At 39.4% G+C, this 24,736-nt stretch overlaps 1 protein-coding gene across 2 annotated transcripts in view; it reads right to left on the reverse strand.

The window, feature by feature from the left end:
* Nucleotides 1–24,736, reverse strand: part of TBC1D9B (TBC1 domain family member 9B) — a 424,635-nt gene that overhangs the window by 324,816 nt on the left and 75,083 nt on the right. For both annotated transcript variants that reach the window (XM_053718644.1, XM_053718642.1), the window contains exon 4: nt 10,747–10,975. In XM_053718644.1, coding sequence (XP_053574619.1) covers nt 10,747–10,975 — 229 coding nt within the window. The remainder of the gene's footprint in view (nt 1–10,746; nt 10,976–24,736) is intronic.

Raw genomic sequence — 24,736 nt, forward strand, 5'->3', positions numbered from 1 at the left:
TTAATGTTTTTGTTAGAAACAACTTTTGGAAGAAAACCAGGTTTAGTACGTAAAACCACCTTATCTGCATGGAACACCAGATAAGGAGGAGAACACTGCAGAGCAGATAATTCTGAAACTCTTCTAGCGGAAGAAATTGCAGCCAAAAACAAAACTTTCCAAGATAGTAACTTAATATCAACGGAATGGAAGGGTTCAAACGGAACCCCCTGAAGAACTGAAAGAACTAAGTTGAGACTCCAAGGAGGAGTCAAAGGTTTGTAAACAGGCTTGATTCTAACCAGAGCCTGAACAAAGGCTTGAACATCTGGCACAGCTGCCAGCTCTTTGTGAAATAACACAGACAAGGCAGAAATCTGTCCCTTCAAGGAACTTGCAGATAATCCTTTCTCCAATCCTTCTTGAAGAAAGGATAGAATCCTAGGAATCTTTACCTTGTCCCAAGGGAATCCTTTAGATTCACACCAACAGATATATTTATTCCATATTTTGTGGTAAATTTTTCTAGTTACAGGCTTTCTGGCCTGAACAAGAGTATCAATAACAGAATCTGAGAACCCTCGCTTTGATAAGATCAAGCGTTCAATCTCCAAGCAGTCAGCTGGAGTAGGACCAGATTCGGATGTTCGAACGGACCTTGAACAAGAAGGTCTCGTCTCAAAGGTAGCTTCCATGGGGAAGCCGATGACATATTCACCAGATCTGCCTACCAAGTCCTGCGTGGTTACGCAGGAGCTAACAAGATCACCTACGCCCTCTCCTGATTGATCCTGGCTACCAGCCTGGGGATGAGAGGAAACGGCGGGAATACATAAGCTAGGTTGAAGGTCCAAGGTGCTACTAGTGCATCTACTAGAGTCGCCTTGGGATCCCTGGATCTGGACCCGTAGCAAGGAACCTTGAAGTTCTAACGAGAGGCCATCAGATCCATGTCTGGAATGCCCCACAGTTGAGTGATTTGGGCAAAGATTTCCGGATGGAGTTCCCACACCCCCGGATGCAATGTCTGACGAATCAGAAAATCCGCTTCCCAAGTTTCCACTCCTGGGATGTGGATTGCAGACAGGTGGCAGGAGCGAGTCTCCGCCCATTGAATGATTTTGGTCACTTCTTCCATCGCCAGGGAACTCCTTGTTCCCCCCTGATGGTTGATGTACGCAACAGTCGTCATGTTGTCTGATTGAAACCGTATGAACTTGGCCCTCGCTAGCTGAGGCCAAGCCTTGAGAGCATTGAATATCGCTCTCAGTTCCAGAATATTTATCGGTAGAAGAGATTCTTCCCGAGACCAAAGACCCTGAGCTTTCAGGGATCCCCAGACCGCGCCCCAGCCCATCAGACTGGCGTCGGTCGTGACAATGACCCACTCTGGTCTGCGGGAGGTCACCCCTTGCGACAGGTTGTCCAGGGACAGCCACCAACGGAGTGAGTCTCTGGTCCTCTGATTTACTTGTATCTTCAGAGACAAGTCTGTATAGTCCCCATTCCACTGACTGAGCATACACAATTGAAATGGTCTTAGATGAATGCGCGCAAAAGGAACTATGTCCATTGCCGCTACCATCAAACCTATCACTTCCATGCACTGTGCTATGGAAGGAAGAGGAACGGAAGGAAGTATCCGACAAGAGTTTAGAAGTTTTGTTTTTCTGGTCTCTGTCAGAAAAATCCTCATTTCTAAGGAGTCTATTATTGTTCCCAAGAAGGGAACTCTTGTCGACGGAGATAGAGAACTCTTTTCCACGTTCACTTACCATCCGTGAGATCTGAGAAAGGCCAGGACTATGTCCGTGTGAGCCTTTGCTTGAGGAAGGGACGACGCTTGAATCAGAATGTCGTCCAAGTAAGGTACTACAGCAATGCCCCTTGGTCTTAGCACCGCTAGAAGGGACCCTAGTACCTTTGTGAAAATCCTTGGAACAGTGGCTAATCCGAAAGGAAGCGCCACGAACTGGTAATGCTTGTCCAGGAATGCGAACCTTAGGAACCGATGATGTTCCTTGTGGACAGGAATATGTAGATACGCATCCTTTAAATCCACCGTGGTCAAGAATTGACCTTCCTGGATGGAAGGATTGTTCGAATGGTTTCCATTTTGGACGATGGAACCTAGAGAAACTTGTTTAGGATCTTGAGATCTAAGATTGGTCTGAACGTTCCCTCTTTTTTGGGAACTACGAACAGATTGGAGCAGAACCCCATCCCTCGTTCTTTTAATGGAACAGGATGAATCCAGAAGATAACCTTGGAAGACTATTTCTAGCGCCCAAGGATCCAGAACATCTCTTGCCCAAGCCTGAGTGAAGAGAGAGAGTCTGCCCCCCACCAAATCCGGTCCCGGATCGGGGGCCCGCATCTCATGCTGTCTTGGGAGCAGTGGCAGGTTTCTTGGCCTGCTTTCCTTTGTTCCAGCCTTGCCTTGGTCTCCAGGCTGGATTGGCTTGAGAAGTATTACCCTCTTGCTTAGAGGACGTAGCACTTGGGGCTGGTCCGTTTCTGCGAAAGGGACGAAAATTAGGTTTATTTTTGGCCTTGAAAGACCTATTCTGAGGAAGGGCGTGGCCCTTGCCCCCAGTGATATCAGAGATAAACTCTTTCAAGTCAGGGCCAAACAGTGTTTTCCCCTTGAAAGGAATGTCAAACAATTTGTTCTTGGAAGACGCATCCGCTGACCAAGATTTTAACCAAAGCGCTCTACGCGCCACAATAGCAAACCCAGAATTTTTCGCCGCTAATCTAGCCAATTGCAAGGTGGCGTCTAGGGTGAAAGAATTAGCCAATTTAAGAGCACGAATTCTGTCCATAATCTCCTCATAAGAAGAAGAATTACTAATAATCGCCTTTTCTAGCTCATCGCACCAGAAACACGCGGCTGTAGTGACAGGGACAATGCATGCAATTGGTTGTAGAAGGTAACCTTGCTGAACAAACATCCTTTTTAGCAAACCTTCTAATTTTTTATCCATAGGATCTTGGAAAGCACAACTATCTTCTATGGGTATAGTGGTGCGCTTGTTTAGAGTAGAAACCGCCCCCTCGACCTTGGGGACTGTCTGCCATAAGTCCTTTCTAGGGTCGACTATAGGAAACAATTTTTTAAATATGGGGGGAGGTACAAAAGGTACACCGGGCCTGTCCCATTCTTTATTAACAATGTACGCCACCCGCTTGAGTATAGGAAAAGCTTCGGGGGGCCCCGGGGCCTCTAGGAACTTGTCCATTTTACATAGTGTTTCTGGAATGACCAGATAATCACAATCATCCAAATTGGATAACACCTCCTTAAGCAGAGCGCGGAGATGTTCCAACTTAAATTTAAAAGTAATCACATCAGGTTCAGCTTGTTGAGAAATTTTTCCTGAATCTGAAATTTCTCCCTCAGACAAAACCTCCCTGGCCCCCTCAGACTGGTGTAGGGGCCCTTCAGAAACAATATCATCAGCGGCCTCATGCTCTTCAGTATTTTCTAAAACAGAGCAGTCGCGCTTTCGCTGATAAGTGGGCATATTGGCTAAAATGTTTTTGATAGAATTATCCATTACAGCCGTTAATTGTTGCATAGTAAGGAGTATTGGCACGCTAGATGTACTAGGGGCCTCCTGTATGGGCAAAACTGGTGTAGACGAAGGAGGGGATGATGCAGTACCATGCTTACTCCCCTCACTTGAGGAATCATCTTGGGCATCATTTTTACTAAATTTATTATGACATAAATCACATCTATTTAAATGAAAAGGAACCTTGGCTTCCCCACAGTCAGAACACAATCTATCTGGTAGTTCAGACATGTTAAACAGGCATAAACTTGATAACAAAGCACAAAAAACGTTTTAAAATAAAACCGTTACTGTCACTTTAAATTTTAAACTGAACACACTTTATTACTGCAATTGCGAAAAAGTATGAAGGAATTGTTCAAAATTCACCAAAATTTCACCACAGTGTCTTAAAGCCTTAAAAGTATTGCACACCAAATTTGGAAGCTTTAACCCTTAAAATAACGGAACCGGAGCCGTTTTTATATTTAACCCCTTTACAGTCCCTGGAATCTGCTTTGCTGAGACCCAACCAAGCCCAAAGGGGAATACGATACCAAATAATGCCTTCAGAAAGACTTTTCTATGTATCAGAGCTCCACACACATGCAGCTGCATGTCATGCTGTTCTCAAAAACAAGTGCGCCATACCGGCGCGAAAATGAGGCTCTGACTATGATTAGGGAAAGCCCCAATAGAATAAAGTGTCTAAAACAGTGCCTGCCGATATTATTTTACAAAAAAAACCCAGATTAAATGATTCCTCAAGGCTAAATATGTGCAAATATGATCGATTTAGCCCAGAAAATGTCTACAGTCTTAATAAGCCCTTGTGAAGCCCTTATTTACTGTGTGAATAAAAATGGCTTACCGGATCCCATAGGGAAAATGACAGCTTCCAGCATTACATCGTCTTGTTAGAATGTGTCATACCTCAAGCAGCAAAAGACTGCACACTGTTCCCCCAACTGAAGTTAATTCCTCTCAACAGTCCTGTGTGGAACAGCCATGGATTTTAGTAACGGTTGCTAAAATCATTTTCCTCATACAAACAGAAATCTTCATCTCTTTTCTGTTTCAGAGTAAATAGTACATACCAGCACTATTTTAAAATAACAAACTCTTGATTGAATAATAAAAACTACAGTTAAACACTAAAAAACTCTAAGCCATCTCCGTGGAGATGTTGCCTGTACAACGGCAAAGAGAATGACTGGGGTAGGCGGAGCCTAGGAGGGATCATGTGACCAGCTTTGCTGGGCTCTTTGCCATTTCCTGTTGGGGAAGAGAATATCCCACAAGTAAGGATGACGCCGTGGACCGGACACACCTATGTTGGAGAAAGAACAAGTAAGAAAGTGAAACAAAGAAAAATAGCATCAACTTTAAAATGTGAGGAGAATTGTGCAACGTCAACAAAGAATAAAACCCACAGTCCTTTCAACTAATATCATTAAAGGGACATAGAACCCAAAATTTTTCTTTCATGATTCAGACACATACAATTTTAAAAATGTTCTAATTTATTTCTATATTTAAAATATGCTTTACTATTTTATTATATTTTGTTGAAGGAGCAATAATACACTACTGGGAGCTAGCTGAACACTTTGGGTGAGCCAAACACAAAAGGCATATATGTGCAGCCACCAATCAGCAGCTAGCTTCCATAAGTGCATTTGCTGCTCCTGAGCCTACCTAGGTATAATTTTTTAACACAGCTATTAAAAAATTCCATGCTCTGAGTCATGAAAGTTTCTATTTGACTTAAATGGACAGTCAACTCAAAAAGTTTTATTTTTAACCTCTGTAATTACCTTGTATCTACGCCCCTTTTGACAGCCCCCTGATCACATGACTTTTTATTTATTATCTATTGACTTCCATTTTAGCTGTGTTGTGCACAACCCACAGGCGTGAGAACGTTATCTATATGGCCCACATGAACTAGTAGTCTCCTGTTGTGAAAAGCACATAAAAAACATGTGATTAAGAGGCTGTCTATAGTGGCTTAGGAACAGGCAGAGATTTAGAGGTTTGAATGTTATAAATTATATTAATATAACAATGTTGGTTGTGCAACGCTGGGGAATGGGTAGTAAAGACATTTTTTAAACAATAACAATTTTAGTGTTGACTGTCCCTTTAACTGTAGTTTTTAATAGTCATGTAGTAAGTCCAGATAATAAAAAAACAAACAACTAAATCTCCACTAAGGATTAGTTGAAAGGGGGTAATAAGTTAACATCAAAAGTATATATATATATATTATATGTCACTGATTTTATATGTATATAATTAACGTTAATAAAATCAAACTTATACTCAATCACACTTTTACATACATGGCTTGTACACCTATCACTGAAAATGGACAACCTCTCCTGTGGAAGCTAGGCCCAAAGATGGTAGCCCAATTTTTTAACAGATCTCTTAGCAAAAGTGAATATGTTTTTTGTTTAACCCATTATGATAATGTCCTTAATGTAATAAAGTTCTAGAACACTCTCACTGAATGCTATAGGTGTGCCCATGCTTGTTGGCTCATTCTGGAGAACATAAAAAACAAAAACAAAAATCCAGATCGCAAAACCAATACGAACTCACAAGTAAAAGAAGTTCCCCCAAATAATACTGGACAACATTTTTATGTAAAAAGCACTGAATGAAAATAGAAAAGAAGTAAGCTTTGTGACTACTGCTTAGGGAACCAAGCCATGATATGCTAATTAAAGTAAGTACAATAAAACTTACCATGAAATTCATGCTGAAAAACTATTTAATTTGAAACCAAAACATTAAGCAGAAAAGTTCTATCCAAATTTGGTATCGCAGATGCACAAATATCCATTTTACATTACTTCAGAAATCCACTATGCATGGGTGTCTACAAAGGGGAACAAGATGGGCCAAATTCCCCCAATTTATATTTTTTCCCTTACTGGCCTGAACAGATGGAATGTGCAGTGCTGTTTAGCAGTCATGAAGATTCTTCTCAGACCAATGTGCATGACAACAGAAGACAGCATGAACGATCAAAGCTGTATAGCGATAGGGCTGGGGTTCTGTGGAATATAACAATCTAACTTTATGAGTGAGGGAGAGGATTGCAATTTAGTACAAGAGAGGCTGAACAAGCAAGGGAGAGGAATGGATCGAATGCAAGGAAATTGTGAAGAATTGTGTGAGTGCATTATGTGTATACATCAGGATGCTTTGAGTCTAGTAGATACATTTAAGGCTGTGACACACTGCAAGCGGAGGTGCGCAGCGTGTAGATGCAGCTGTGCGTGCTCAGTGTGTCCTGCATTTTCATCTCTGAGCACTCTGCTGCGTCAGGTCGCGTAGCTGAGCACTCAGAGATGAAATAATTGAACTTCAGAAGCGATGCGACGCGGTGCGAAGCAGCTGCATCGCCTCGCGCCGCATCGCTTGCAGTGTGTCACAGCCTTTATTTTTATGAAAGCACAGCTGTGGGTGAGCACAATGTTAGTGAAGGATATGATCCACTGCATTCAGTGTCAAAAACAATGAAGGACATGTAAGCCACACTGCACACAAAAACAAATGACACAATGATGTGCAACACTCGTATTACTGCACCATGCATTAGCACAGATGCCACAGGAACAAGTCTGGTAAGTAATCAGAATGGAAGTGAAAAAGAAAGCAAAAACACAGGTGAAAAAAAATCAACCATACTGCAAGCCACAGATTACAGGTAAAAAGCAAACTATAGTTCCTTCCATTTATTAAGACAGAATGCACAGTTTTTCCAGCAACAAACATGCTATTCCACAAAGCATAATATAAAATGACTAAAAGCCTAAAAGCCATAGTTCCTATTGGGGGTGGGGGTCAAAGGTTCACAGCAAAGCTGTGTAGAAAAGCTTTGGTATCAAGTATGGGGAACAGAATCTTAACCCCTTAACACCGTTAGGACGTTCTGTGCCGTCCTAGGAGCGCTGGGCTTTAACGCTGTTAGGACGGCATGGAACATCCTAACCGATCTGACATTCTACAGCCTTCTGGGGAACTCGGACTCGGGGGCGTGCCTAGCATCATAGGCAGGCCCCATGATCCAATCCGACCTTTGAAATTATTATTGACAATCGTGTGATTTAATTTTTAAAGCAAGTGTTTACATCAGAACGAACACTTGGCCCTGGAATGAAGGGGTTCCACCACTTGAATAAAGTGAGGCTTTTGGTATAAGAAAAAAACCAAAACAAACTTGCTTTGAATGCAATTTTACAGAGCAAAATTATCGGAAAGCAAACATTTCTGTGCATACAAATCTTACAAAAACAATAATGGGACACCTTGTAAAAAGCAACTGTGGGCTAGGTTACAAGTGGAGCGCTAATTTATTGCACGCCGTTTATGGGTTCACAATAAATAACCAGCCTTGTAATGGCTGGTTATTGCTACTGCGAGCTTGCAGTAGTGATTAACGCTCAGAAAATTAACCAGAGATCAGATCTCTGGTTAATTTTCTAAAAGTGCCCCAACTGCCCCCAAAATAAAGAATATATTTTTTTTATTTAAAAAAATTTTAGAATTTTTTTAAATTAAAAAAAAAAAACTGCAAAAAGCAGTTATTAGGGGTTAAAAGTAGCGGGTGTTAGAAAAAAAAACATAGTACTAAAAAGTGCCATTACATAGCAGTCTATGGGAACTGTGTGTTCCCTGTAATATATATGTATATGCTTATATACATAATAATGCAGAACAGATCACACTTCAGACGTCCAGTAATAATAACTCAGGGTGCAGCAAAAGGGTAATAATAAGCAGCAAGGAAACTGCACTCAAATATAAATTATTTTTAATATAGTCACTTTTATTGTGAACGTTTTCAGACCAAACAAGTCCGTCCTCAGACAAAATAAGTGTACAAACAAAAACTTACCCTCCACCATGTATACTTGCTACATTGCACATGCGGCCTATATTACGTTGGAAAGACCTGTGACGATCTCCGGACCCGGATGGCAAAACAATGGTCCGCTATTCGGACAGCCATCAACAAGGGATCTTCAGAACAGCCGGTGGCTCTGAAATTCCCAGTAGTAGAAGGGGTTAATAATAAATGTGATTATAATATGTCACCACAAGATGGTACCATTGTCAAACAGGATGTGAGTTTTAGGTATAAACACAATTAATTTATATGTGCTCAAACAGACATGACTAAAGGCAAATAGCTGGTCTAAAGCAGTCTTTTTTTGGATCCTGATGTATATTTAGAAATAAAGGTCCTTTTAACATGTAGCAGGCTGGAATACTTTTTTATATTCTCGAACTCCGACATGCATCTCTTATTTGGTATAACCTACGTATTGTTTCCTAGAATGTATACATGAATCAAATACACTGCAAAACATTATCTACAGTTGGTACTTGTGTCAATGTAAATAACACTGTATCATAACTGACTGAAATGAGATCAAAGCTCTGTGTTGTTACCCAGGGTGCATTTCGTCCGTGATTAAAAATGGCAACCCTTCTCTTGTCAAGATAGGGAGATGCTTATCAATAAGTTTATACATTTAATGAAACTGATCACAATTTATAGATACATTTATGGGTCTATCCTCTGTCAGATTCCACCTTTTTACTTATCATTCTGACAATATTTGTCCCCTAAACATCCTGATAACCTCTTTATATGCCTTCTCTATTTCAGCTACCCCCTCATCACAATGCTCTCCTTAACAAATCCTTATCTCTTCCACCACTCTTCTTAATATGAAAAGTGTTCTGGCTATCCTAAAACCTGTATGTCTAGTATGACAACTCATTGCACGTAAAAATATGAAGTTATGTTTTTTATGTGCAATGCAGTAACAATGTTATGTAAATTACTACCACCCAACATCCAAATAAGGTAAAGCATTTTATTGAATTCAAAGGTAAATAGCCACAATGGGTTGGTAGTCAAATAAGACACAATGTCTTATGCCTGCTGTCCAGTACTCTTCAAAATAAACATAAGATTATCAATTAAACACTTATATCCCCTCAAAAAAAAAAACAAATCTGTGCAGATAACCCTCCTCAAAGATGTGAGATATATCCCACTTACACACGTAAGCAGGTTGGAAAAAATTTGACCCCACAGCAGTCTGTTTGAAGGTTGAAGGTAAAAAAAATCCTACCTTTTCAATAGTGAGTGCTACTAGGGTGATCCAAGATAAGCAATTTGTGTCATGTTTTGGTGTCATGTTTGGTGTCTTAGGAAAATATTTTAGCAAGAACCAACAATATTGACATCAGACTAGTAAATATTGTAAAAACATTTTTAAAACATGGCTTTAGTGAGAATGCAGAAAAATATACAATATAAAATGTAAAACAGTGGAAAAATCCCACATTAAAAGGGACATTAAAAACACTTGGAATGGTAATATAAAATGATGAATAAATGAAAAAAACTCTAGAATATAATTTTCATTATTTATTTTTCCCCTTTTCCTGTAATTTCATTCAGAAATTGTGAGCATTTCAGTTCCTGTTAGAAATGGAAGTGCAGAACACGGTTATATTCCACACAGCCATTGGCTGCAAACCCTAGTGACCTATTTATAACTGTCCCTAATTGGCCACAGCAAAGAAAGTTACCTAAGTAACAACATGGCAACTCCCATTGTTTTATAGACATTAAAACTTTATACTTTATTGTCACAACTAATAAACTATAAAAAATATATCTACATGTAATTCACTGACTAATATTTTCTTTGAATACATCATTCTATCTAGCATTTATTCAGTGTTTAATGTCCCTTTAAGGGGACAGTAAATTCAAAATTAAACTTTCAAGGTGTAGACAGAGCATGTCATTTAAAAAAAAAAATCAATTTACTTCCGTTATATAATTTGCTTTGTTTTCTTGGTATCCTTTACTGAAATGCATACTTATGTAGGCTCAGGAGCAGCAATGCACCACTGGGAGTCAGCTGCCGATTGGTGGCTTCATATATATATCAGACTAGTAGTGCAGTGCTGCAAAGGATACCAAGAGAATGAAGCAAATTTGATAATAGAAGTAAATTGGAAACGTGTTTAAAATTGTATTTTTCATCTGCATCATGAAAGAATAAAATGGGTGTCATATCCCATCAAGTATATACTATTTACTCTATAGACAATAAAGCTATAACACTGTAGTCTGTCTATCTTGGATTCTAAACTTAAACAGTCTCACCTTCCTTTCCTAGCAAGAAGGAGTAGAAACAGAGATGGTTGACTGTCAGGTAGAGCCAACCTTGCCTGGGCACCCGCCCTTTCCAGTAGCTGCAGGAATAATAGTTGACCAGTTTCTCCACTTCTGGCATACCAAACTGTTTACGCATTTTCAGCTCAGCCTCTTTGAACTTTCCAGGGTCTTCATCATCCTTGGGTTCCATGTTCTTGTTCTCCTCAGCAATGATGCCCTTGGGAAGAAAGAGTCAATTCAATATATAAATAGAAGTACAATTTGAGTGCGCGTCGAGGAGCACTCTTATTAGAAATTGAAAGTAAAATGTTTTTGCTTGCACGCTAACCGTTGCGCGCAAAAAGCCGAAGTAAGACTATCCTGATCTCATATTCCCCCCATAAAAGTAAAATGGAGCAAACAAAACACCCTACTCACGTGGAAACCCAATCTCATATTCTCAAGTGCGCTAACCTGACATGAAATTTTTTTTTTTTTTCACATTCCAATGTTCTTCACATAGCAGAATATGTTCTATTTATTCATAAATACATATTTCTACATACATCTGGCATTTTGGTACAATGTATATCTATCTATATCTATCTATCTATTCCTATATATCAGTGACGTGCAGTGAGGTCAGTGGCTGGTGAGGTAATGGCTAGTATCACAGCCAGATAAACACACATATAAACCCAATAGAGGTTCAATTGTTGGATTCTTAAAGGGACAGTCTACACTAAAATTGCTATTGTTTAAAAAGATAGATAATGCCTTTACTACCCATTCCCCAGCTTTGCACAACCAACATTGCTAGATTAATATACTTTATAACATTTAAACCTCTACATTTGTGTCTGTTTCTAAGCCTCCTCACATGCTTTTTTTTAATTTTCTTTTCACAACAGGAGACTGCTAGTTCATGTGAGCCATATAGATAACATTGTGTTCACGCCCGAGGAGTTATTTAAGAGTTAGCACAACACACCTGCAAGTGAATAGATAATAAATATAAAATCATGTGATCAGGGGGCTGTCAGAAGATGGTTAGATACAAGGTAATCACAGAGGTAAAAAGTATATTACTATAACTGTGTTGGTTATGCAAAACTGTGGAATGGGTAATAAAAGGATTATCTATCTTTTAAAACAATAACAATTAAATTGTAGACTGTCCCTTTAAAAGTCTGCAGAAAGGGGGTGGAGCCAAGGCAGGCATAATGGAGGACGTGTGATATGTGAGCTCCAGGTGCAGTGAATAAGAAAAGTGGAGAAAAGGTTATCATAAGCTCCCAGAGGGTCACTAAAACACCACCGGAGTGTTTATACATCAATCCTCTGTGTTTTATGACCACTCAGTTTGCTCAGTGTAAAAGCTGACATGCAGTCTTTGACGTCTTGCAAGCTGAGTACAAGAACCAAAATGCCGGTCTCCTAAGAATCAGATAAGCTGGAGAGAAAACAGAGGATAAAACGGCAAGGAAGCTGCCACATCACAGGGTAAGGAGTTCAGAGGGTAATATGGCAAGCAATTAATCTACAGGGTGATTGAGGAAGAAAGACAATTTTAAGACGCCATAGCAGGGAATCAGCCACGTGGGAGGCAGCATGTTAATAAAGTGATTATAAACAGCCAGAGAGACTTGAACAGCAACATGCCTACTATTTAATAAAGACTTTTAACCCTACATGATGTTAATGAATCGGGCTGCAGAGGAAGCATAAGTAAATAAAGCATTAAAATGTGAAAGCTGGATCACAAAATAACACATAAAAAGAAATAGCATTGTATGGTGATATAGCACAGATTGTACCTATCTATAGTACACAGCATATCACCAAAACTACTCAGAAACTTTGGATGGAAGGAAAATAACTTTGACACAGAACATTCACCCTATATAAATCACTCCCTGCAATTTATTTTTCTCCTGTAAACCACTCCGGCTTTGCATGTGACTCCAAAGTGCTATTAAAACACTAGTGCTGCAGCAGACTTTCTCCCACTTCAGGACATAAACAGGGGTCTTGTTATCCTTTGTTCAACAGCTAGATCATTTCAAGTGTTCCTCCATTTTATTATATGAGCTATATCATGTCAGTCAGAAGACAAAGTAAACTAAATGCTACAAATAAACCTGCAGCAGCCAATATATTTTTTAAACCTCAGAAAGGAGAAAAGGCTCATGATAAAGAAATTGTTGTAACTGAGGAAGAAATGGAAGAAGTTCTAGAACCAACTTCGCCAGCGGGTAATAATATACCCATTACCAGAAGTGACATAAGGAACCTTGTCTCCAAACAAGACATATCCACAATATTTGACAAAATGTGGGAAAAGCTGGACACCCTCCAGAACACTGTTACAAACAGTCTCACTGAAATCAAACAGGATATTTCGGAACTGGGATACAGGTTAGAATCCTTGGAAGAAAAAGAAGAAACACTGGAAGAAGACATTACAACCATAACTCAACAAATGGCTGATCAACAACAGGAATTGGCAGACATTAATGACAAGCTGGAAGACCTGGAAAATAGGAGCAGGAGGTGTAATATACGTCTAAAGGGTATCCCTGAAACTATAGTTACAACAGAATTAAGCAATTATCTTCTACAACTATTCCAGGCTATCACAAGCTCTGCTGAGGATGGAAAATTCCAAATGGAAAGGGCACATAGAGCTCTAAGAGCAAAACCAAAGGACACAGAACCACCAAGGGACGTCATAATTAAACTATTACGCTTCCAAGAAAAAGAAGAAATCATGACTGCAGCTAGAAAAAATCCAACCTTTAAATTTCAGGGCTCAGTCATACAATTTTACCAGGACCTTTGTATCAAAACACTGCAGAAGCGTTCTGCTCTCCGTCCGCTGACACAACTACTGCGAAAAAATCAGATATTATACAGATGGGGATTCCCTTTCGCACTTCACATACACCATGAGGGCAGAACAATCACTATCAAGGAGAAACAAGACATACCAGGTCTATGCCAACTGCTTAAGCTGGATTGTCCAGAGATTCCAGATAACTCTCAAGACAATACCAAAAGACCCACACAGCCATTAAGAGGAACAGCTCAAAGTGAACGTTGGACAAAGGTCTCTAAAAGGAAACAAAGGCCCTGAAGGATTAAAGAGACTGAGAGAACTGACTGATGTTCTTTAACAAGTATAATCTTTCTTTGCCTTACTCCGTGTGGAGGAGTTATTGTCACGGCTCATGTTGTGGTAAAAGACTTGAATATCAATCTCCTAGTAGTAAATAATGGCACAAGCATAAAGTATATTTATTTATGTCAGTAAAAAGAACATTAAGTAAATTATAAAGAACTGGAGATTGATAAGATATGACTAAATTACACTATCCATGACATTAGTTATTATTATATGTTCCCTCTAGGAATAAAAGATCCACTTTTTCAATTCATTATTATATAAGATACACTATGTAATATTTAGCTGCACACCCACTTAGATAGATTTGATGTTGCAGACAAACAAGAATAACTTGAAGGATTACAGATTGTTTAATAGTTTGTTGTTGTTTAATGTTGAGCTATGTTTTTTATGTTTTTGTTGTTTTTTTGTTTCAAGTACCGTCGAGCAGTGGTCAGGAAAGTTTCTCCATAACAGGATGGACACTAAGAGAGCAGTTGTTAGTCAGGAAATGGAGGCATTGATGTTCAGGTATGAGGAGGGGAGAGGTAAAATGCTCAATTATGGATTCTAGATGGAAGATAATCTCCCATAATGTAAGAGGTTTGAATACCAATATTAAAAGGAAAACTGCACTTACCCAATATAACAATATGAAGGCTAAAATCATTTTCCTACAGGAGACACATTTTACACACCATCAAATCCCTAAATATTGGGACAAACAATACACGCAACACTTTCACTCCACAACCGATAAAAAGAAAAGAGGAGTATCAATACTTATTCATAATTCCATTCAATTTATAAAAGAAGAGGTGATAAGGGATAAGGAAGGCAGATATCTTATAGTGAGGGGGACTGTGCAAGACAAACAAGTCACACTCTGCAACATATATGCACCTAATGAGCAACAACACAAATTTTTTGATAATCTTTCGAATTTACTGACCCAATGGTCTCAAACCTTGATAATATTTGCTGGGGATTTTAATGTAAACTTAAAGATTTTAAGGGATACTAATACATCTAAACTTACAAATAAACAATTAAGACTTAACTCTATTACCAAATCCATTAGGGGATCTTTAGAGAATCATAATATATATGACACTTGGACGACATTATATGGACAAACAAATGACCACACATACTACTCACCTGCACATAAAACATATACCAAACTCGACTATATATTTATTAGCCAAATTCTATTACCAAACCTAATCTCTTCATCCATTCACGCCTCAGTATGGTCAGACCATTCCATAATACAGATACAACTAAAAGGTCTTATTAATGTAGAAAGACAAAGATCCTGGACATACGACCCTACAATACTAAAGCAACCAGGTATACAAACTAAAATATTAAAGAGTCTGGAAGAGTACTGGAAATTAAACGTAGACCCTGCAATCAACCCAGTAATCATATGGGCTGCACATAAGCCATATATTAGAGGGTTACTTATAAAGGAAAAAGCTTTATATATAAAACAGAGTAGGTTTGCGGTAGCTACCTTGCAACAAGAGATTGAACTCTTGGAAAAGGCACATCAAAATACACTATCCCAACTATCACTAGACACATTGACAAATAAAAGAAAAGAACTGGCTAAAATGTTATCTGATAATTCAGTGAGGTCCATTAATAAATTAAAAACATACTATTTCCTATATGCAAACAAGCCAGATAGATATCTGGCCCATAAGCTAAGAGAAAGAACAAAATCTTTCACAATAGCACAAATTCAAAAACCAGATGGTACTATGACATCTCATCCGCAAGAAATTACAGAATGTTTTGCCAAATATTATGAATCTCTGTATGATGGGAAGAAGGTGGGTCAATCCCCCCAGATAGAGACCCTAAGAAATAAACTACTAATGTTAGCGAATCTGCCAAAATTAGACAAAGCGGACGCAGAGGCACTGGATGCAGAGATCTCTGCTACTGAGGTGTCTGCAGCTATTAAAGATCTTAAAATAGGAAAGGCAGCAGGTCCCGATGGATTTTCAGGAGATTACTACAAGCTATTTAGAACCAATTTGACTTCCCACCTACATAAATTTTGTAAAGATGTCATGTCAGGCACGCCGGTTCCCTCTGAACTTTTACAGGCCAAGATAGTAGTAATCCCTAAGCCAGGGAAAAACCCCAAAATAGTACAAAATTATAGGCCAATTTCCTTAATTAACCAAGATCTCAAGATTCTCACCAAAATCCTAGCAAACAGGCTTAAACAATACTTACCTTCATTGATCCATCCTGATCAGGTAGGGTTTATTAAAGATAGGGAGGCCCCTGATAATGTAAGACGCATAGTGACGCTGATAGAATATCTGAAGGGAACAGAAACGCCTTCTCTGCTCCTTTCTCTGGATGCGGAGAAAGCGTTTGACAGAGTAGATTGGCAATATATGATGGCAGTTCTCAAATATATGGGATTCGGTAGTAAATTTAGGGGGGCAATCAAAAATATATACACAAATCCAGTAGCAACAATTAGGGCAGCGGGATATCAGTCTCGACCTATCAATATATTGAATGGAACTCGTCAGGGATGTCCGTTGTCTCCACTTTTATTTGCGTTGTGCATAGAACCTTTGGCGTCTTGTATTCGCAACTCTAAGGATATCCATGGGGTTAAATTAAATAAAGGGGAACAAACACTAACTTTATTTGCAGACGATATCTTGCTTACAATTACAAAACCAATGCTTTCCCTCCCTAGGTTGTACCAATTATTAGAAGATTTTTCCAATGTTTCGGGTTTCAAAATAAATTCGGATAAATGTGAAGCACTCCCTCTATCATTACCAACACACACACAAAAGTTGATAGAAGCGAACTTTGATTTTAAATGGGTTAATCATTCCCTAAAATATCTAGGCATACAAATCACAGACACCATAGAAACATTGTATAAAGCAAACTACATCCCAATTTACAAAACTATAAGAAGAGATATATTGAAATGGAAGAAAGGGAACTTTTCTTGGTATGGCAGATTATCGGCCATTAAAATGAATGTCCTACCAAGACTGTTATATCTATTTAGAGCTTTACCTATTAAAATCCCAATAAAAGAGCTTGAAGAACTACAATCTGAAATTATTAAATTTATAAGAGGACATAAAACAGCTAGAATAGCTGCTCATATTTTAAAACAACACAAGCTATTGGGAGGTGTAGGAGTCCCTAATCTTAGAGATTATTATCATGCTGCCAGACTGGCACAAAATGCTCTTTTATGTAAAGATTGCCAGGGGATGACATGGCCAGGTATTGAAGCAGATATTGGAAGACTAAGCACTCCGGGAGATATATTATGGAAACCCTCAGATCCAAAAGACCAGAGGATAATTAAACTAAAAACTACAGAAGATTCTAAGCTTATGTGGAGGTCACTAACACATACAATGAAATTACTCTCGCCACACACTATTATAATACCTCTAAGTACACTACTCCCAAAAGAATTTCAAAAACAAATAGATAAGTGGGGAAATAAAGGCCTCTATAGGGTAGCTGATTTCCTAGACAATGGGAAGTTGTTGACATTTACACAATTAAGAGATAAAATACACCCAAATACATTGCACTGGTTTTTATATCTCCAAATTTCCCATGCTATAAATACATATAGACTAGGCAGCATCCCAGCCTGCCCAAAAACTGCTCTGGAACAAATGATAATGACACCCGGTAGAAATAAAAAAATGATTACACGCTTATACTTAGCCATTCAAGAAGCAAATAGTTCAGCAAAATTGGTAATTTATGACAAATGGGAACAAGATTTAGCTATAACCTATGATAGAGAAGATTGGAGCCAGATTTTCTCCTCAATGAGGAGAAGCTTAATAGGGGCAGACCTTATCGAAAATTCAATAAAAACCTCATATAGATGGTACCTTACACCACTGAAAACCTCACATTACACCACACAGGGTAGTAGATTATGTTATCGGGGATGTAATGGGATAGGGACCTATTTTCACATGTGGTGGGAGTGTCCAAAGATACAACCTACATGGGACAAGCTTTCTCAACTATTTAAGGTGATTCTAGACGACTCCTTTACATTATCAGCCTCACAGGCCTTACTACATATCCCTCAGGAGTCAATGAACTCGATTACTAATAGATGGGTTAATATTATATGTACAGCAACCAGAATATGTATAGCTAGAAAATGGAAAGTGGGGGCTCCAGAATGGGGTGAGGTAATGATCAAAATTGAAGATGTTTATAATATGCTAGAATCAGCTGCATGGATACAAGGGACATCTGAGAGATTCCAAAACATGTGGATACACTGGATTTTAAATAAACAGAAATATGTAGGTACATACAGATCAACACTAAGTAACCAATAAGGCTTTTTTAGGGCAATTAAATTGGAGAGAATAGGAACTTTCTTAAATATAGATATAGCGTTCTAAAGAAATCTACAACATTGTCACTGCTCGACGGGAAAAGTTTAAAGTTAAAGGTTTTTCTTTGTATACAGTTATGAAGTTTAGGTTTAGGGAAATGGGATAAGAGGGGGGAGGGGGTGGAGAGGGAGTTAGGGAAGGGGGGAGAAAAATTGATGAAAATGATATAAACAGGGTGCTGAAAACTTTAATTGTTTTAAGAATACTAGGACATTGTAACCCAGCACACTGTTTTATTATGTTGTATTTGATGTGATCCATGACAATAAAAATTATTTCAACTAAAAGTCTGCAGAAAAACAGTCATGCACACGAAAAAAACATTTCTTTTACAAGATATGACGAGTCCTATGGGATATCGCCTTCTGGTCAGCAGGAGGAGGCAAAGAGCTCCACAGCAGAGCTGCATAAATAGCTCCTCCCTTCCCCCCAACCCAGTCATTCTCTTTGCCTGTGTTAGTGATAGGAGTGAGGTAAAGTGAGGTGTTAGTTTAGAGTGTTTTATTTTTAAATGGTGCCAAAGTGTACTATTTTACTACCGGTCAGCTTCTGGAAGAACCAGTTAGGGGAACTTGTGAGGTTTTAGTCTCACTAGGCCTCCCATATTGGTGCTGCCTGGATCTGGACTTAGTGAATTTTTCCTAAGACCTTTCTTTCTTCACAGGACCTCAGGAGAAGGAGTGGATCTCTTGACACTGTGAAGATTGGCATGCTGTTCCTCAGCATGAAGGTAAGTGCAGTATTTTTATTTCTGGGGCTTTGATAGCATATTCTCAGAAAATGGCTGTACTATCCTATTACATTTTGGATTATAGGCTATGATAGGGGTCTTGCTATATTAGTGGGTGGGATGTCATTAATGATAGTAAGCAGATGACAACCCACACACTTAAAATTTCCCTGCCAGTCCGGCATCATTTACATTGGCTAGAAGCGCTGGGAGGTTAATATAGTACTCAGCTGTGAGTACAAATTTGGGCATATCTTTAATTATTAGAGTGTTTTGGCTGACGCTGGGGACATATTCTATGGGGATTCTTTCCCGGGTGATTGCACTGTACTTTATTCGGTACGTGGCGTTAGATCGCCATTTCCTATTTTCCCGGGTTTGGTGTTGTTTCCGCCCACGGTTGGCGGGACTTGACTTTGCACACTCAGATAGCGCAGTTACGCATCCGTTGAGTTCCGGCAATACGAGTACTTGGAAGCAGTGTACTAGTGCAGCCCCTAGGTCCGCTTGTCACTATAATCTTCAAGTGGTCCTAGACATGCTGTTTGAGGGTAGCGGTGGTCACGGAGGCAGGTAGGAGCCGCAGCAGAGCTGCGGAGAGGTGACTGTGGTATAAGCAGGGCCCACGTGGGGTGTGCGGGACATACATTGGGCCGCTCCTATTTGTTATTAATTTATTTTAATCATTTTGGGTTCACTGTAAAAACGTTTAGTATTTAAAGACACAGTTCACTGATTTTTTGTTAAACTGATAGTTCTTGTTTATCAGTGACTTGACCACGCTTGCCTTTGAAATCTGTTATTATGGAGGACATTGAACACAGTACATGTCATATGTGTTTGGATGCTATTGTGGAACCCCCTGTTACATTGTGCCCCACATGCATTGAGAGGGCTTTAGAATGTAAGGAGCAAATTTTCTTTAATACATTTAATAAAGATATATCCAATGACTGTTCTCAGACTGATAAGACTCAGGGTATGCTGCAGTTTTCTCCCCAAGCGTCACAGCCTTTAACGCCCGCACAAACGACGCCATGTTCTTCAACGGCGTCTGCTTCTTTCACTTTGCAGGATATGGCTGCAGTTATGTCATCCACTCTCACAGAAGTTTTGTCTAAGTTGCCTGTTTTACAGGGCAAAACGCAGCAGGATAGAAACCCATGCGGTCCCTGCAACTTCTGATGCTTTGATGGCTATCTCCGAGGTACCCTCCCAGGGATCTGAATTGGGGGGTAGGGAGACCCTTTCTGAGGGGGAACTGTCTGACTCATGTAGTGCATTACCTCAGACAGATTCGGACGTCATGTCCTTCAGATTTAAATTGGAACACCTCCGCCTGTTGATGCGGGAGGTTTTGATGACTCTGGACAACTGTGACTCTATTGTGGTACCTCCAGAGAAATTGTGTAAGATGGACAAATATTTAGAAGTTCCTTCTTATTTTGATGTTTTTCCGGTTCCTAAGCGAATTTCGGAGATCGTTAAGCGGGAATGGGAAAGACCGGGTATCCAGTTCTCCCCTTCCCCTATTTTTAAAAAGATGTACCCTATAGCTGACACCGTTTGGGACTCTTGGCAGACGGTCCCCTAAGGTGGAGGGAGCTATTTCTACCTTGGCTAAGCGTACGACTATCCCTATTGAGGACAGTTGTGCTTTCAAAGACCCTATGGATAAAAAGTTGGAGGGTCTTCTAAAGAAGCTATTTGTTCATCAGGGTTTTCTATTACAACCGACGGCATGCATTGTTCCAGTCACAACGGCGGCTGCCTTTTGGTTTGAAGCCTTAGAAGATTCTCTTAAGACTGAGACTTCTTCAGAGGAGATAATGGATAGAATTAAGGCCCTTAAGCTGGCCAATTCTTTTGTCACAGATGCCGCTTTTCAGATCGCCAAATTGGCAGCTAAAAATGCAGGATTTTCCATTTTGGTGTGCAGAGCCTTATGGTTGAAATCTTGGTCTGCGGATGTGTCCTCTAAATCCAAACTTTTGGCTATCCCATTCAAAGGAAAGACCCTATTCGGGCCTGACTTCCTCAAGATAAGACATCTAAGCAAAGGGGATGACAAAGTAACTTTCACTCCTTTCGTAATTTCAAAGGAGCCCCTGCTCCCTCGTCCGCTAAACAGGAAGGGAATTATCCTCAAGCCAAGTTCACCTGGAGACCCAACCAGGCTTGGAATAAGGGCAAACAACCCAAGAATCCCGCTGCTGCTCCCAAGACAGCATGAAGGGGGATCTAGTAGGGGGCAGACTCTCTCTCTTTGTCCAGGCTTGAATAAGAGACGTTCAGGATCCCTGGACACTAGAAATTGTGTCTCAGGGGTATCAGTTGGAGTTCAAAAATTCCTTCCCATTTTAGATCTCATGAGTCTAAACAAGTTCCTCAGAGTCCCATCCTTCAAGATGGAGACAATTTGGACAATTCTTCCATTGATCCAGGAGGGTCAATATATGACTACCGTGGACTTAAAAGATGCATATCTTCATATTCCTATCCACAAAGATCATCACCAGTTCCTAAGGTTTGCCTTCCTGGACAAACATTTTCAGTTTGTGGCTCTTCCTTTCGGGCTGGCCACGGCACCCAGGATCTTCACGAAGGTTCTAGGGTCTCTACTGGCCGTTCTCAGACCACGGGGCATTGCAGTGGCGCCTTATCTGGACGATATTCTGATCCAGGCGTCGTCTTATCAACTGACAAAGTCTCATACCGACATGGTTCTGTCCTTTCTAAGGACTCACGGGTGAAAGGTGAATCTAGAAGAGAGTTCACTAATTCCACAGACAAGGGTTCTCTTTAGGCTTAAGCTATAGATAGGACACATTTTTCCACGTTATTTTAAGGAATTAAATTTAGATCACATTTTAAGTAACCAAAATACTATTATCAAAGGATTGAAATATAAGGAAACATACGTAATATAATTGTATAATAAAAGAAAAAAAACGGATAAAGTCCGTTCAAAACACAGAATTATGAAAACAATGTATGGAGTAAAAGAGTCCCGCAATTACTACATATATTACAATTGGTGTATCACAATTTGTACCATCTTTTAAACAAATACCAAACAAGTATAACAGTGGAATATTCAAAGAAATAACATGTTCAGATGTAAGACTATCCTCTACCATTGCTGTAAAGAGAGGGTTAAGAAACAACCCTCCAGGAGGAGGAACAAAAAACAAACAACTACGATTGGTCAAAAATAGGATCCAATTAGGAAGATGGACACGTTATTTAAAATCGGACTGAACAGCACACAAGCATCTTGATAAAGGCCCCAGGCTGAAACGCGTAGAGATTGCTTACAGATATCCGATAACCAACAAACATAACCCAGTAGGTGAGAGGCTTTTTTGTGTTCGAGCTGGCTAGGGCAGGTACATCGAGCCACATCCTAAAAAAGGATAGACTCCATTTGTATAATTCCTGCCCCAGGACCCAGTAACCGTTCCAGCCCCAATCACCAGCTAAGGGTAACACAGATACGAAGGAAAATATAACAACTCGATCTGGGAAAGACCTCAAGGACTACAATCCGACCCGGATCCAAAACCAAGAGCAATACGGCTCAGGAGAATATACGAAGCCACTTCACAACTAATAGACCGGCCGGTCACACATTTGGACTGAGGAATCAAGAACACGGACATTTTATCAAGGTTTTTAAAGTAATAGACACTTTTTCACAGAACACTATCATAAGGAAATCACAGTAAAATCTGGGAAAAAGACTATTTACCACTGTGAGAACTATGTTTATATAAACAAAGGTGTAAACGAAGTAGTAATTAACCTGAAATATTATTATATGTTTGCAAACACACAGTATAAACACACATATATAGATTGAAGTATACCCCAAAATCTTACTTGCAACATTATATCAAAATATATCACGAGAGAGACATAACAAAGATCACGTGATATATCCTTATGAGAAAAAGTAACCAACTGATCTGAATGTAACGTTACAAACAAAAGTTTTTTTCTTAAACTGAAACCGGAACATAGAATCATCAGAAAGTTGGTAATGTGCTATACTTGAATAAAAATACAAATTTTAACAATGTTTTAAAACATATATCTAGATGCCGGCATTAATGTGTTAGATTTTATTGTTTATTAACTACTGTTAGGATTTTCTTCTGTATAGGAATAAAATATATATATATTTTTAACACCAAAACTCCATTCTTTGATTTTCTAAATATATCTGTGATTTGTAAGTTATAAGTTATAAGACTAAAAAACATCTAAGACTAAGTAATTATTTAAGAATCTTAATCATCACGGTTTAAGACCAAGACACACACTTCTGTTACTTTCTCATATACCTAGTCAGATATTTCAAAATTTGAGAACCCCAATCAGGGACCCTTCCAAGTATTTGAAAGTATAGATATAAAATTTGTTTGGGACTATATACACCAAATTTATCTATCAAGACTCGCAGCTGTCTAAGCGCTATCCCACACCCCCCTTTGTTTCTTCCTTTCCTGGGAACTCTAATAGATTCTATATCAATGAAAAACAGAATTTATGTTTACCTGATAAATTACTTTCTCCAACGGTGTGTCCGGTCCACGGCGTCATCCTTACTTGTGGGATATTCTCTTCCCCAACAGGAAATGGCAAAGAGCCCAGCAAAGCTGGTCACATGATCCCTCCTAGGCTCCGCCTACCCCAGTCATTCGACCGACGTTAAGGAGGAATATTTGCATAGGAGAAACCATATGGTACCGTGGTGACTGTAGTTAAAGAAAATAAATTATCAGACCTGATTAAAAAAACCAGGGCGGGCCGTGGACCGGACACACCGTTGGAGAAAGTAATTTATCAGGTAAACATAAATTCTGTTTTCTCCAACATAGGTGTGTCCGGTCCACGGCGTCATCCTTACTTGTGGGAACCAATACCAAAGCTTTAGGACACGGATGAAGGGAGGGAGCAAATCAGGTCACCTAAATGGAAGGCACCACGGCTTGCAAAACCTTTCTCCCAAAAATAGCCTCAGAAGAAGCAAAAGTATCAAACTTGTAAAATTTGGTAAAAGTGTGCAGTGAAGACCAAGTCGCTGCCCTACATATCTGATCAACAGAAGCCTCGTTCTTGAAGGCCCATGTGGAAGCCACAGCCCTAGTGGAATGAGCTGTGATTCTTTCGGGAGGCTGCCGTCCGGCAGTCTCGTAAGCCAATCTGATGATGCTTTTAATCCAAAAAGAGAGAGAGGTAGAAGTTGCTTTTTGACCTCTCCTTTTACCGGAATAAACAACAAACAAGGAAGATGTTTGTCTAAAATCCTTTGTAGCATCTAAATAGAATTTTAGAGCGCGAACAACATCCAAATTGTGCAACAAACGTTCCTTCTTTGAAACTGGTTTCGGACACAGAGAAGGTACGATAATCTCCTGGTTAATGTTTTTGTTAGAAACAACTTTTGGAAGAAAACCAGGTTTAGTACGTAAAACCACCTTATCTGCATGGAACACCAGATAAGGAGGAGAACACTGCAGAGCAGATAATTCTGAAACTCTTCTAGCAGAAGAAATTGCAACTAAAAACAAAACTTTCCAAGATAATAACTTAATATCAACGGAATGCAAGGGTTCAAACGGAACCCCCTGAAGAACTGAAAGAACTAAATTGAGA

This window comes from Bombina bombina, chromosome 6 (genome assembly GCF_027579735.1).
Source record: "Bombina bombina isolate aBomBom1 chromosome 6, aBomBom1.pri, whole genome shotgun sequence".
NCBI lineage: Eukaryota > Metazoa > Chordata > Amphibia > Anura > Bombinatoridae > Bombina > Bombina bombina.